Here is a 14517-nt window from a genome sequence, read left to right as displayed (position 1 = left end):
AATTTCCCTATTTTATTAAGCACCAAAACCAACATAATGTGCAACGTATTTACAAATGCATTAAAATATTTATAGCTCCAGAAATGATTTATCACTATACTTAACAGTACTGATCACTCTAAATTACCAGCCATAAAGATTACTTTTCAGTGATTTTTTTGTCCAGCTTAGGCATGATTCTGTGTGAGGAGACAGGAGGAAGGAAGAAAAAAAAAAATAGGCATAAGTGTTTAGGAGGAGAAATTGTGTAAGAGCAAAAGAGACAATGGATTTTTCTGAGCCAGAACCGAGTTGCTGTTTTGGATCATTAACTAATAGCTCCGATGCTTCCTACTCCTATTCTGCTCTGCTCTATACGGACTTCAGAATCAGTATCATTCTTCAATGCAGCCCAAGTGTGAGACAAAGCAGAACAAATGTGGGAGAGCATGAAGTCACACAGGCAACTCATTTCTTTTTTATTCTCTGGAACATTAATTTGAGCTCTTAAAAAAGCTATGTTTACTATACACACTCCTCTTATTCGCATTCCTTTCCTGCTGCATTCCCTATTCTGTTACAGCTTTCCAAAGCCTTAATGATTGTACGTTGCAATACCAAACAAATCCCTCTGCAGTTAAGTGCACATATTTTCTGCTATAGCTGTCCTTTCCCAAGCAGTCACAGAATCCATTATTTCTAGGCACACTTTCACAGTGCAACAGAATCCAAGAGCTGACATTTTTTATTTAGTACCCATGGGCTATAATCATGAAAAATTTACTCCCTGAAATACAGTTGCATGCATTTCTTACCCACCACACTCCGGATAAAAAGTAATTTCCTTGAACACACCAGTAACAATGGTAACTTAACAAAATGTAGCAACATAAAATAAACATGAGCATGTAGCACATCTGAATTCTCCAGAGTGATAGTAGTCCATGTTCCTAGCAAAGATTTAAATGAGTAAGAGGCCTTGAAGCTTGACACAGATCTCTGAAGGCACAGGAGAGAATTCAGGGAAACTGTCATTAAAATAAATTGCTATTAGTGACTACAAACCTCTGATAATGCTGTGGCTTGCTGCCGGAGAACTGACAGGGGCAAAACCAAGATGCACAAGCAATGAAAAACAAAAGATAATCACGCAGCTTACATGTATTCCTGTGTGATAACGGAGGGAGGCTAAAGGTTACATTTACAGCGGAATCTAATATTAGATTGTTTTCAGTTCCTACCCATCTCATAAAAGAAAAGCAAAAGGGAACCATTACTTTTTATTTTAGGCCAATGAAGACTGAATTATGATCTCAGAAACAATAACAAGACAATAAAAATAAGAGAATCCATCCAGAATTCCTGTCCTGTATTACTAGAAGATTCCAGCTAGGACGAGGGCAGGACAATGGATCCTCTGCCCAGTTCAAGGGAAGCTGTCAGCAACGCACAGCCAAAAAGGTACTGTGACGGTGGCAATGAAATCACGTGCTGTTGGGCTTTTCACACAACACTTAGAAAAATTATGAAACCGAATTCTTCTGAGTGTTATGGTTCTCCAGGAAAAGTGTGCTCAGAAATCATTTAGTTCTTGTGGAAAAGCTGATCAGTAATAACGAAAATGCAAGAGCTTGGATGCAACCTCTGGGTCACAAGCCCATGAATCTCTTTGACGGCTATCAAAAAGAAATGTTTGCTTGGGAAATGTTCACCCCCACATCCTGCTTCCCTGAACATCTCGTACCCACCAGTGTTTAAACTCCATTATGTGGACCTTCAGTCTGATCCCAAGTGACAGCTCTCATGAAAGAAGAGTTGGTATTCACCATCTACTAGGTAAAGGGCACAAAGCATTCAAAGAGAGAGAAGGCAGCATCTTCCATTCTTCACTGACCACCCTATACTATACTGTGAAAGTTGTTCATGGTATCAACATTATTTGTTCCTTTTTAAACAGAATAAAAATTGAAGATGACAAAATAAATCCTATACAGAGACGTTCATATTGAACTGCTAACAGTATTCACTGTGCCTCCATTCTCAGCAGGATTTTACACGTATCTCTGCTAGATGTACCTGGCCTTGCTATGATCATACAAAGTCCCAGTCAGAATACTCATGGAGGACTGCTTTTGAAACAACATGCTCTGGGTGTACTATAAAATTGTCCTGTTTGTCAGCTACTTTGTCATTTTGGATCTGTCTCTCGCACCTGAAAGACACAGCATAACTTAGGCTGACTTAGGAGCCCAAAGCTCTGCACTTTAAGACCATGAGGATAATAACAAATTTGGAGCATATCACATATGTCATTCCTTCTCCTATTAGACCACAGGAAATATCACCCTGAAAAAGGACTGAAAATTATGCCCAAACTATGTATTTAATGTAGGTTCCTTTTCACTTCACATATGAGATGAACTTCTCTTAACAAAGGTTTCATCAAAGTACATTCTCTGTTAGCATCCAGAAAAACTAGGGCTTGGTATAAGCTGAAGTAGTACATTAAAAATGCATCATGAAACCATAAATTTAACATTTGTCCAAATGAAAAATAGGTTTTCCACTTAGGGAAATGAGCAGAGGCCTGTCTAACACATGACTGCACTGTACGAGCTCTAACACAAGAGAACCGAAAGGAGTAGTTTTCAGTTACAGGCCTATTAAGCACATTGGAGAGGCCTCTTACCAATACCCAATGCAAGACTAAGAAAATGCATCAGATACACAGTTTTGTGAGAATATTCTCAAATACTGGAGCACCAGCAAAAATAATGCCTTTATTATCCTTTTTTATATAAATTAATATTCATATGAGTTCTTATTTATACAAGCTGGCTCCTGATGAGCTTTAGAATGAAGAAAGCAATACAGGAATTTGCCAATACCACTGACAACCTCTGGAAAAGTCATCAGAATTATAAAAATAACTGCACTGAAGAGCTTGCAAACCTTGTATTTCATGTTTGGATTCTTATGAGACTTGTAATAACTTCTAGAGAAATGCAGTTATTTGACTTCCATGATGCAAACTTGACATTCCAAAGTGAAAGGAAGAATGAAAGAGTTCCAAACAAACTTAAATTCAGAAAATAAAATCCAAACTAGAGTGGCTATTCACTGTATGACAAACAACAGCATTGTTCAACATCTTTAAAAAATCCTGCAGAGGTAAACTCTCTCTTAGTGGATAGTAGCCAAACTATTAGGGAGTTACTTCTGTTGTTCCACAGAACAGAAGGGGCTTTATAATGTGCCCTTTGGAACAAAGGGGAAATCATGTACAAAGATGCTTGTAGCAAAGGGGATATGTCACCTGCTTTGTCTGAGAGTTCAGACAAGGGGTGAGACCTTAGCAGTCTCAGAAGCAAACAGGGAACAGTGACTCTGAGAGAACAACTGTAAAGAAATTGTAAGAATTGCTATAAATTTCTTCCCTGATTTCATTAGTTTGAACTGTTAGCATGCCTTTGACTCCTAAGATGTCTGTGCTTAATGTGGCAATCATCCCTGTGCTACCTTTACATTGTCACATACACTCCACATTCTATGTGGCTACAGGGAAGTGAGATGGTAGAAATAACGTTACCTGAATAAGCTCCTGGTGCATGTCAAAAGGCCAGCAAGGCAAAATTGTTAAGCCATGCACATATCTTCAGTTGTTATGTCATTCTCAGGAAGCCCCAGCACTAATCAATTGGGTTTTCCTGCTCTTGGTACAGCGCTTTTACTGTGTAAATGGTAAACCTGAGTGTTTCCTACTGACTCATCACTTAAGGCAATTTTATGCCTCCTCCATTTTTAGTATTTTCTTGTCTACTTGTTCTCCCAAACTCTCCATTTCATTTCCTCAGAGACTGGTTGAGGTTGCAGGTCTCTGATGAAGATCCAGAGATGTCCAGATCCGCCACAATGGATCAGACTGTATACCCAAACAAGAAATGCAGGTTTCCAGGGGCATTCTTGTCTATTACAGGAGAATCCAGGTCCAGCATCCTGGAATCCCCGCACGTGCTTTACTGCCATACAGCCACCTATTGGTAGCTCAAAAAACGGGAAGTCTCACCGCAGTCTTTTTAATCCACAAGGTCTGAGACACTCCCCCTTTGCTGCTCAAATTCTAATCCTTGGACAGCCCAAACTAGATCAGAAATTTGGAGGGTTGGTACACTGAAACACCTAATAAAAATTGGACTGTTTGCTGCAGAACACAACCAAAAAACTCTGCAGCACAGTTGTTTGATCTGATTAATCAGAGCAGCAAGTAACATAAATGTAGCAAAAGGAACAATAAATGAAAATAAAGGGCTTACAGGCACCATGTTAAAAAATAGAGCCAACAATAAAAATGCAAAGAAAGACCAATGAGTATACATAACGTGAGTTTTAAAGCAAGCCGTTCTATAAAGCCCACGTAAGATGTAGCTGCTCTTCTATCGCTCTGCATCAGTGATACACATTACAGTCTCAGGAAGCCTGATTTATTTACATTCTCATGCCAGCCATATCCAGTTTGACACAGAAGAAAAAGAAAAAGCAGTACGAACTTTGGGAAAAAAAAATAGTAAATCAATGAAATACCTCTTAGAAATATCTAAAACATGCAAATCTGTCTACAGCGTCAATAGACCCCAGCCGCGACTGCTGAAATAGGTGAGCACAGAGCGCCCTCTCATGTGTGCTAATGTGTTAAAATGCTCCACAAATCCTCAACTTCAGACTGAGTCATCATCGCTATAATACTAAGAAAAAAAAAATTAATTCCCTAGATGAGGAAACTCAGTCCTCGAATGGTGTGAAAACAAGGAATAAAAATCTCACTTTAACAAGAATTGGAAAAAAAACCCACACAAACAAACAAACACTGAGGAGCTGAAACATCATCTGCATCTGAACTCCATTGGGCTTGGGGAGGTTTTAGTCTAGAACTACTGGGTACAAAATCCAGTACTGTGAAAGATCAAATTCTTAAAATGATATCCAGCAGGCTGACTCTCAATGAGCAGGTAACAAGACACTTTATCTAAGCTACAACCCTTGCAGATCAAGCTTCCTTTCTGAAAGTCAGAATTATTCTTGCCCTTGTGCACTGGGTATTTAGATATATGAGGAATAAAAAGCACTATGCCATTGCTACACAGTACTATAACTAATTCCAATGGGAAGAAAATTGCACAGTAAAAAACAATCACCCAGCTATCCTAGGTGCAGAGCCAAGAGCAGCAGTGCCACATCAGCATGATGAAACACTCAGGGCCAGATCTATCAGCCCAGGTTACAGCACTGCTGTCACCCAGCTCTTCTCAGAGCTCAGAGCCACACTAGCAAGACCATGTTGCATGGATGCAACAACATGCCTTGGCACTAGCACAAGTTACCACTAAACGACAGAACAAACATTCCCTCTTCCTATTCCCAGCTGGTAAAATGAGAACACCACTACCCCACCACTTGACAGACAGTAAGAATGTGTTATACAAAATACAGGGGGGAAAAAATAAGTATACATCCTACTATAAAGGGTACACAAACTTGTCACTATATTCAGGACTATTATCAGAAAGCAGCACTGAGACAGAGGGAGGGTGCAGAAAGTCGAGACAACTGCAGTCCCTTAATCACAATAAACAACACACTATTCATTTGGAGATCCACCCTAAAACAGACCAAACAGAAAGAGAGAAAACAAGTAAAGGTGTCTTCTTACTATAAGTAAATAGACAACAATACAGAGCATCCCTCCACCACTGGGTAAGTGATGCTCACTTTGGTACATGGTCCAACTTGCTCTGCCAGCAAACAAACCAACCAACAAAACCAAACACAAACACTTACTCAAAGAGGAGAAAAGGGAAGGGATAGGAAGAGGGCACTGAGAATAACGGCAACACTATCTAATGAGAATGTAAGATAAAAACATGTGTGGAGTGCTGGGCTCCCCAGGACAAGAGAGGGAGGCTCAGACTGAGCCAAGTCAAGGAAAAGGTCACAATTAAGGGATTGGAGCATCACTCATATGAGCAGAGGCCAAGACACCTGCAGTTTCAGTAGAATGGGGTCTTACTAATACCTGATGGGCGACAATAGAAGACTGGAACAAGCTCTTCTCAGTAGTATTCACTGAATGGACAAGAGGCAACTGGTGCAAACTGCGATACAAGACATTTGATTTAAACATAAGAAAAAAAAACTTATTGGTGAGGGTGGTCAAACACTGGAACAGGCTGCCCAGAAAGGTCATGGAGTCTCCATTCTTGGAGACAGTCAAAACCTGCCTAGACAATATCCTGGACAACCTGCTCTGCTGACCCTGCTTTCAGCAGTGGAGGCTGTGCGACACCATCCCCAGAAGTCCCACGCAACTTCAGCTCTGCTGGGAGCCTGTGAGGTAGAAGACAGAAACAAACGCATGAACCTCAGGATACCGTAAAACAGCAAGTTCTAGCAAAGTCAAAAAAATCCGTTAAACAGTTTTATGCCTGGAAAACTGGAATGCATCTTTCTGCAAATTAAAGACAGATTTGAAGCCGGAGGATAGGACTGGAAAGTTCCTTGCTCATCAAATTAAAAACAAGAGGCCTATTCATGAAAAGCTACGTGGTCAAGTCACATTCTTTTCTCAAAAGTTTTACATGCAGCTGAGGGTGGGCACTCCACTTGCAACTCACTGAGCAGCTTTTAGGTGGATATGGATTGCCACAGCACATGAGGGTGCATTTCTAACAAGCACTGGCATGCAGTCAGTAGGAGCACGAGGAGGAGCAAATGTCCCTTTTCCTTGTGAGAGGGCTGGTCACACGACTTAGGAGAGTCACTTAACGAAACAGCAGCACAAGCTCTTCTCATGAATTCCTGCAGTTACATGACAGCATTGACAACCCTCCCACATCTTCAACACCCAAAGGCATCATGCCTCAAACCCTACTTCTTTCTTTTTCACTTTTCTTCTCCATCTACCTATACAAAGCCATATTTTTAAATTAAGTGGAGACAAAACCTCACTGTGCTTCTGAAGAGCTTGCAGTTGCAGAGGCAAATCAGGAGCGCAATCTTTCCCCAGTACTACAGGCAATGTTATCATTAAACCCTCCTTCTGTTCTCCCCAGTTAAGTATAAAGACACATACAAATTTATTCTTACTCTGCCACATGTTTGTAATTTTTTCCGGTAGCCTGAGAACTGGAATGATGCAAATGCTCAGACATTCAGTTTAAATAAAGCCAGCTTTTTTCCAGTTAGGCACTTTGAAAACCAAAGGAAAAAACTCTCACCATCACATCGTACAACCTCCTGCGCTGACACCTGGACAGAGGTCACCCTAATCAAACCCCCACCTATGCCTCCAAGGCTTTGAACATCTCCCTTCCCAGCTGCTGAAAGGCAGAAAACACTTCCACAGTTGGAAAATTCCACAATCCTTAGACAACATTACAATAGCATTTACTATTAAACTGTTTACTATTTAAAAAACAAAAAGTATTTGCCCTGTAAAATAAAAAAGGGAAGGGAAGGGAAGGGAAGGACAGCACCCAAGATCCTCATTCTTATAAGCCTGAGGAAATGTCTATGTGATACAAAGCACACCTCAGCTACCACATCTAAATCTAACAAATGAAGTGTTTGCTTCTCACCTTACAAATATTTAACATTTCCATCCTAGCACATACTGAAACACACCATTGGGAATGCTAGGCACAGCAAGGCCTGTGTTCCACCGGGCTGGTCCCTGCCAGGAGCTGTCTGCATGGATGCGTCCAAGAGTGACACCGGGAAGAGAAACCTGGAGATACAGGTTAGCCTTCTCCCTCTTGCTCTGGAAAATCTGTGTTAATGACTGACTCTCATCCTCATAAATTAAAGCTCATTTCTCATACATCTACTCCATCCAGAACTTTCCTGTAATCCTGGTACTCTCATCACATGGAAGTTTCAAGTCCTTTCAAAGTGTAGCTACACTAATGGTTTCAATAATGCACTGCGACAATCAGCTCCAAAGGATGAAGAACAGACTGTCTGAAAATAATATTTTTTTGCATCCATTTTGAATACATCACCTTCCAGTTTGTTCAGATACCTCTTTATTACTGTAGTGTAAGAATGAGCTGTTCTGTATGCTTCAGGTATCTTGCTACAACATCCTGGACAACCTCCTCCAGGTGACCCTGCTTTGAGGGCAGGGGAGGGCTGGACTAGTCCATCTCCAGAGGCCCCCTCCAACCTCAGCAACACTGCTATTCTGTAATACCAAAAACTTTTTTTCTCTAAGACATTGTCACTCCCCATCCCACAAAGAAAGTCTGAACTCAGAAAATGCTTCATAAAATCTCTGAGAATGTGAAGATTAGAACCAGCCTCCCACAGGGATTATTAGAAACAGCAGCTGGGGAAAGACAGATTGAGGGGTTAATGAAAAACTCCTTTTTCTGGTTTTTTTTTTTTTTATTAGTATGAAGACATAAACATCAAAATGTTGCTCTATCAAACAAAACCTATAGTATTTAATAGATCTATTTGATATTATAAAGATTCAAGTAAAAATATCTGAGAAGTATAGCAGAACATATTGCACAGGATTTATCTTTCATTTGAACAGAGACCACTGATTTGATAAACACCATTTTATGTAGCTGGGTCTAGCAGAGCAAGACCAATGGACACCAAACACAGGTTACCTATGTACACTTTGAGGCACTTTGTATACTTGGACTGACACCTGAACAGCTGTGGGATCTGAAGAGTTTTTGACACGTGCAGATGGAGACATCTGGAGTCTACACCTACTCGGGCTACCTGGATCAAGAAACCAAAATACATCCATTTATAGTTGCATTACACTTGGAACTATTTGGCATGTAAGTATAAACTGTTTTAAGTAAGTGTCTTGCTGAATCTAAATAAAATCATCCCTAAAATGCAAAAAACTATCATGTTGTACTCTTAAAAATGCTTGTTTGTCTATGGCATCCATTAGTAACAAGCAGTCAAAATCCACAACTCTAGTCAGGCACAGGGCAAACTCTAAGTATGCCCCAAGTCTTAGGAGACTCTCCAAGTTAACCCACAATGTGCAGTGAATGCTTTTATTTGGGATTAGTGAAAAAAACATACCTTTTACATAAGTATTTTTGTATTCTTACTAGGAATAGGCCTTTGTAACTCTACTTTAACTATCACTGCTCTTTGGTGAGGCCCAAATTAGTATACATCTGCAAATGTTAGTGAAATCTACCTTTTAGTACAGCATTAGGCCCAAGTGTAAAGCATTTAAAGCCACAGCATATTTTTTGTGCAATGGAAGGATTAAAAACCAGCTCAAAATCAGCAAGAACTAGGAAGAGACCATTCAGGTGTCACAGTCACAGAATATATATCCCTTTGTTTTCATTGCCATGCCTCAGGCACTCAGGCTGCACAGCTGAGAACAGAAACTGAATAAAACTTTTCTAGAGCCTGATCAACAGCAAATCAAAACAAAGAGTTTGGTGGGAAATCAAAGAATAAAATGAGCCTGATCTGATCTGCTTGTAGAGTATTCCCAAAATGCAATTCCTGAAATATTCTGTTACCTTTGCATTTCCCAGTGATATGTAGACAAAATATTTTCAGCATAGCAGGAGTTAGAAGCCAATCCTCTCAAGCAAACACAACTCTGTTTGAAAGCATGAAAGCAAGAACCACCATTTTCTTACTTTCTGTACTGTCTCATTTCAGAGCTTTATTTCACAATGGTTTTGGTTTTGCTTGCCATCCTCTGAAGAAAGGATCAGCTTAAAGCATCAGCCAGTTAGAGAGTGAAAATACATTTCTCTCAAACACATGTAAGACTGGGATATTCCCCATTAGCACTGGAAATGCTGATGATAAAAGGGAAAAAAAGGAATGTAAGAACTTACAAATTGCACACCCGGGATAAGGAAGAAAGAGAAACAAAGATAACTCCAGTTAGTAGCTTAAATCCCAGAAAACTTAGATTAAAATTAGTTTTTCAGCTTGCTAAGCAAAAGCAACTGTGCTCTGCATTCAAAACTCATGCTATAACTGTTAAACTATATACAAGCTACACCTGTTAAGCTCCCTCTTCTGGCTAATTAATAAAATTGCTTAGATTTTGTATACAGAAGTTTCAATTTTCCCTGGTCTGTTCTATCAATAAAAAACAATTATTAAAAAAAAAAAAATAAACTGTAAAGCAGCTTGATATTGAAACATACACTGTAAGTGTTCCACTTCTGACAGTGCCCTCCTGCTGCCCCACGCTGACAAGCTGCAAACACACACAAAAATAAATTTAAAAGTCCATGTACTATATAGGGAAAGTTCTTCAAACCAAGCCTCACTAACCAGCAACCATTCAGACCTGGAGTAAGTTTACAAATACCACTGTATATTTACTGATATTAGATATCCAGTCCAACCTGAAACTTCTGTGTTCAAAACACATCAGACTAATCACTTTGTCCCCAAAGTACAACTTCCCTTGCTCTAGCTAAAATTAGAATTGTGTGATAAAAATACAAACACACATTTTAGAAGACGTAAATGTTGAAAATGAGGAAAATATACCACACAAACTTAAGCTGCCTCTATTCCAGGATTTCCCACCTCTGCTGTGATTTCCAAAGCATGTCTGTCAGATCAGGACAGCTCCCAGTATTCAGAAACAGTTGAGCACACCAAAGCTACCCATCATTACTCCTTACCACCCAAAGAGAGGACTGGCACTTCACAAAGGAGTCGGGGTGAGGGACCAGCCTATTTATCTGTCAGGAAAATGCAAAGAGGGACAAAAAACCTACCCAGTAGGCAGGACAGTGTCTAACTTCACCTCTGCCTCATCTGTCCAAAATTTGTTTTCCAGCTCAATCAGAAAACTCATTTATATTTGTGTCCTTCAACTAAGTAAAATAGAAACAAAGACTCCTCTGTGCTTTTCCATAAAGGAAGAAGAGTAACCCAAGAGCTCCAGCTACTGCAAGCACCAAAATGCCTCTGCTGCAGTGCTGTTTTCTGTCACTGTTCCATGGAAATGCCAAAAAATCCCTGTAAAATACAGTTCAGTCCAGAGGGATGCAGAATTCATCATTCCCTCAGGCAGATAAACAGCCATCTCATAGTGGTAAAACAGTGAACAAGTATTAGCATTCCTTTTATGCACTGACTTACATTAACCTATAGCAACTAGGACAGTTGCTATAGCTGGTATGTCAAAAGCAGAAAGAATTTCATTCTGTTAACAGCTCCAAAAATTAGTAGAGCTTAGCTAATAGGTGTGGGTTTCAAAGTTAACAGGCTTGCACTTGTAACTGGGTGTTCGAATGAGCTTTCCAGATACCAGTTGCTTTCTTTGCCCTTGCTGACATTTTACAGAAACAGAATTAACATGAATTATTTTTAAACAGACTGCAGTCAGATCCAGCAACTAAAGCAACTAGTGCTCACCAAACTAGCGCAACTTCAAGAGACACAATGAAGACGTAGTGGCAGCGACAGGCCTCGATTTGTAGATACAGATGTCTTAAGCCAACAGGCACCCTCACTGTGGAGCAGCCAGATTAATGACAACCAGAGCTTGGCAAAATCTTTCATTTTCTTCTAAAACCTAAGTCATTGCAGATGATTTTTATGGAAACAACGACTCAAAGCAAAAGGGAAGTACCATGTAAAAGAGTGTCAAAATCTGAATTCCAGATGGAATGAACACACAGAGGATAAAAAAAAAAAAGTAATCCATTCAATTGTGGGGTTTCATTATCTCAATTACTGTAGTAGCATCATGGCTCCTTTTTAAGGGCCAGGACACATTCCCTGCCAAGCCATTTTTATGAGACCTCTATCACAACTGTGCACATGAAGGCAGACAGTGCCATCAAACTCTGACCTCTGCAAATCACTTCCTGTTCAACACCTTAGTGATCCAGCTAATGAAAGGCCTTGACAATAAAAGACCAGATCTCAGTGCAGATCAGACTTGCAATACACCTACTTATCCTACAGGACATGACTGACCCTCTACAGTAAAATGATGTGGGATGATCTGATGATTCACATTATATCTCATTACAATCTCTGAAAGTTAGACTAACTGCTTCTGGCACATATGTGATCATATATCACTTGGAAAACTCATTAGCATTAAACACAACAATTCTAAATGCTTGTATTCATATGATTTATTCTTCAACTCTGCTAAGAGCTCGGTTTCAAAGCTGTGAACTGGGGGCTCCAAGACAGAAAGCAACTCACTGGTGCTCAGTGTGGGAACACTCACATTCCAACGGCCGGGCAGCGACAGGCAAATCCATTTCACACCTCCATCATGAGGGACAGACCAAGTTTCAAGTTCAGCTGGCAGTGGACCTGTGGTACATTCACTGGCCAATGGCCATGGAAAAGGCTAAACAGATACAATCAGCCAGCTCTGGGTGGGAACAGAAGGAAAAAGTGGTGGACGCAATACACAAGCCATCTAAAAAACTGCCTCCAGACCAGCATGGACCATAAACGAAGTCTATACCATTTTACAGCACAACCTGATAACTATAGCAGTTACTATAAACAATGTTTTTCACTTCAGATCAAATAGATGCCAGAAAGACATGTTTTAACATTTCAACTTTTGTAGAAAATGTCTAAAATTCAGCCTTATTGTGTTTTGGTGTTGCCGGAGGTGTGGTAGAAGCATGATTTCCCTGAATACCAATTGTAGACGTACAGTACTTTTGCTGCAAAGAGCTGGCCCTGGGTGAGCCAAGGATCAATCAGCTACTTGAAGTAATCCATTACAGCCAGTGGGAAACAGCCCCAGAAGGAACAAGCAACCAACACCATCTGCTCTTACAAAATGTTTCCTTGCAGAGGCAGATCTTACCAAGAATGCTGATACACATTTTTTCAAATGTATATCCAAAATACACTGCACATAAACACTCTTTGAACATGCCTGTGAAAGGCCTTATTGCTCCATTACTCATAAGAATCCCCATGTTACCTGAGGTCTTGCAACAAAATGTTCCTGGACGCTACTGAGTGCTGAGTAGGTTTGACATTAAGAGATGTCTGGTCTTCACAATCCAGAAACCATGCTGGTTTAAAATAGTACCATACCCCCATTGGGGAGAAGTATGTTTACACAGAAAAAAGTTTAATACCCAACAGGAAATTCAAGTCAAACAACTTTTAAACACAATCTGGAACTTTTAGCAAAAAAACAAAAACAAACCAAAACAAACAAAAAAAAGGCTTTAGTACAGAAATATATGCACTTGTTTACACAAGGTGCTACGTATGCGAATAGTAATCCCAGACAAGTTACTCTTTGCCCAGAAGACAAATGCACTTTCCTACCTTTGGCCACTTCGGGTTTAGAAGCCGTGCTTTGATCGCATCATCTAGGGCCTTGTCGTACTGTTTGATTTTCATGTAGGCTGCCGAGCGATTGCTGTAGAGAATGCAGTTCTGAGGGTCAGCTCCCAGAGCCTCGTTGTACAGTACAATTGCTGTGTGGAAGTCACCATCGTGGCATGCCTGGTTGCTCTGGCGAACTTTCTCAACAAACTCAGCTTTGCTCAACATGGAACTGTCAGGACTTTTTCTTCCAAAAGATTTCGATCCAAAGAAAGAAATCTGGGTGGCGAAAGGAACAGGAATTATATGTTAAGAAATGCTACTCGAAGGAAAATAAACTCTCAGAATATTAGAAAATGTACAGCAGCAATTAAAGCCCCAAGCATCAGTGCAGAACAAATCAGCAATTCAGAATCAGAGTCTTAAAAAAGTAAATGTTTACCTATTGACTTTTGGGGGGTATAGAAGTAACAGAAAAGGCCCTTGCAAAACATATCATTCCCTATGAAGGATGTCTGCTAGAAGACTTATTGCCTCATCAGGCATAATGCTAGTTGTAGTATATTTTAGTATCTGCACACATATTCACAAGTTTTTCCTCCTCAGCCATACTATTCGATTCTATGCCATGAAGCAGAGTCGCCAGGTAAAGAAGTTCATTTCACCTGAAGTTTGATACATCAATCACACAGAAGCACATGCGTGCACAGACAGTGGAAGAATGCATAAATTCTCTTCAAACCAAAGAACTGGCACTGGTACATCTACTCACAAACCCCTATATCCAGCTACCTGCAGGCTGCAGACTGTTCATAAACAGGAAGGAAAGGCTAAGTCTTTGGAACTGGCTGCACTCACAGAAATGCGTGGGGCACACGACTTATTTTAGCAGCAGAACAGTCATCATTGGCAGAGCCACCTTCCCAGTGCATCAACTTCAGACAATACAAAATAACAAAGAAAAACAGGTTTAAGCCTTCCAATTCTAAAGATTATTATTCAAAGTGAGCTGTACAAAGTCCTAGCTCCATGGATTCTGGTATGCCCTTTCTCCTCATTTAACCCTACTCTCTCCCAAGGACCTCAAAACCACGGCAATATCTTTGTACAACTCCAAGTACCAGCCAGTTGTGAATTCTGCCTTAAAATCATATTTGATGACAGGCAACACACAAAATACTCAGAAATATTCAC

General features: G+C 40.2%; 1 protein-coding gene across 3 annotated transcripts in view; it reads right to left on the bottom strand.

Moving 5' to 3' along the window:
* Positions 1–14517, bottom strand: part of TTC28 (tetratricopeptide repeat domain 28) — a 122690-nt gene that overhangs the window by 101828 nt on the left and 6345 nt on the right. For all 3 annotated transcript variants that reach the window (XM_057406176.1, XM_057406177.1, XM_057406179.1), the window contains one exon: positions 13324–13602. In XM_057406176.1, coding sequence (XP_057262159.1) covers positions 13324–13602 — 279 coding nt within the window. The remainder of the gene's footprint in view (positions 1–13323; positions 13603–14517) is intronic.

This window comes from Pezoporus wallicus, unplaced genomic scaffold (assembly GCF_028554395.1).
Source record: "Pezoporus wallicus isolate ANWC-B61680 ecotype Strahan unplaced genomic scaffold, APGP_CSIRO_Pwel_v1 contig_8819, whole genome shotgun sequence".
Taxonomy (NCBI): domain Eukaryota; kingdom Metazoa; phylum Chordata; class Aves; order Psittaciformes; family Psittacidae; genus Pezoporus; species Pezoporus wallicus.
This window is presented reverse-complemented; position numbering and strand designations above follow the sequence as displayed.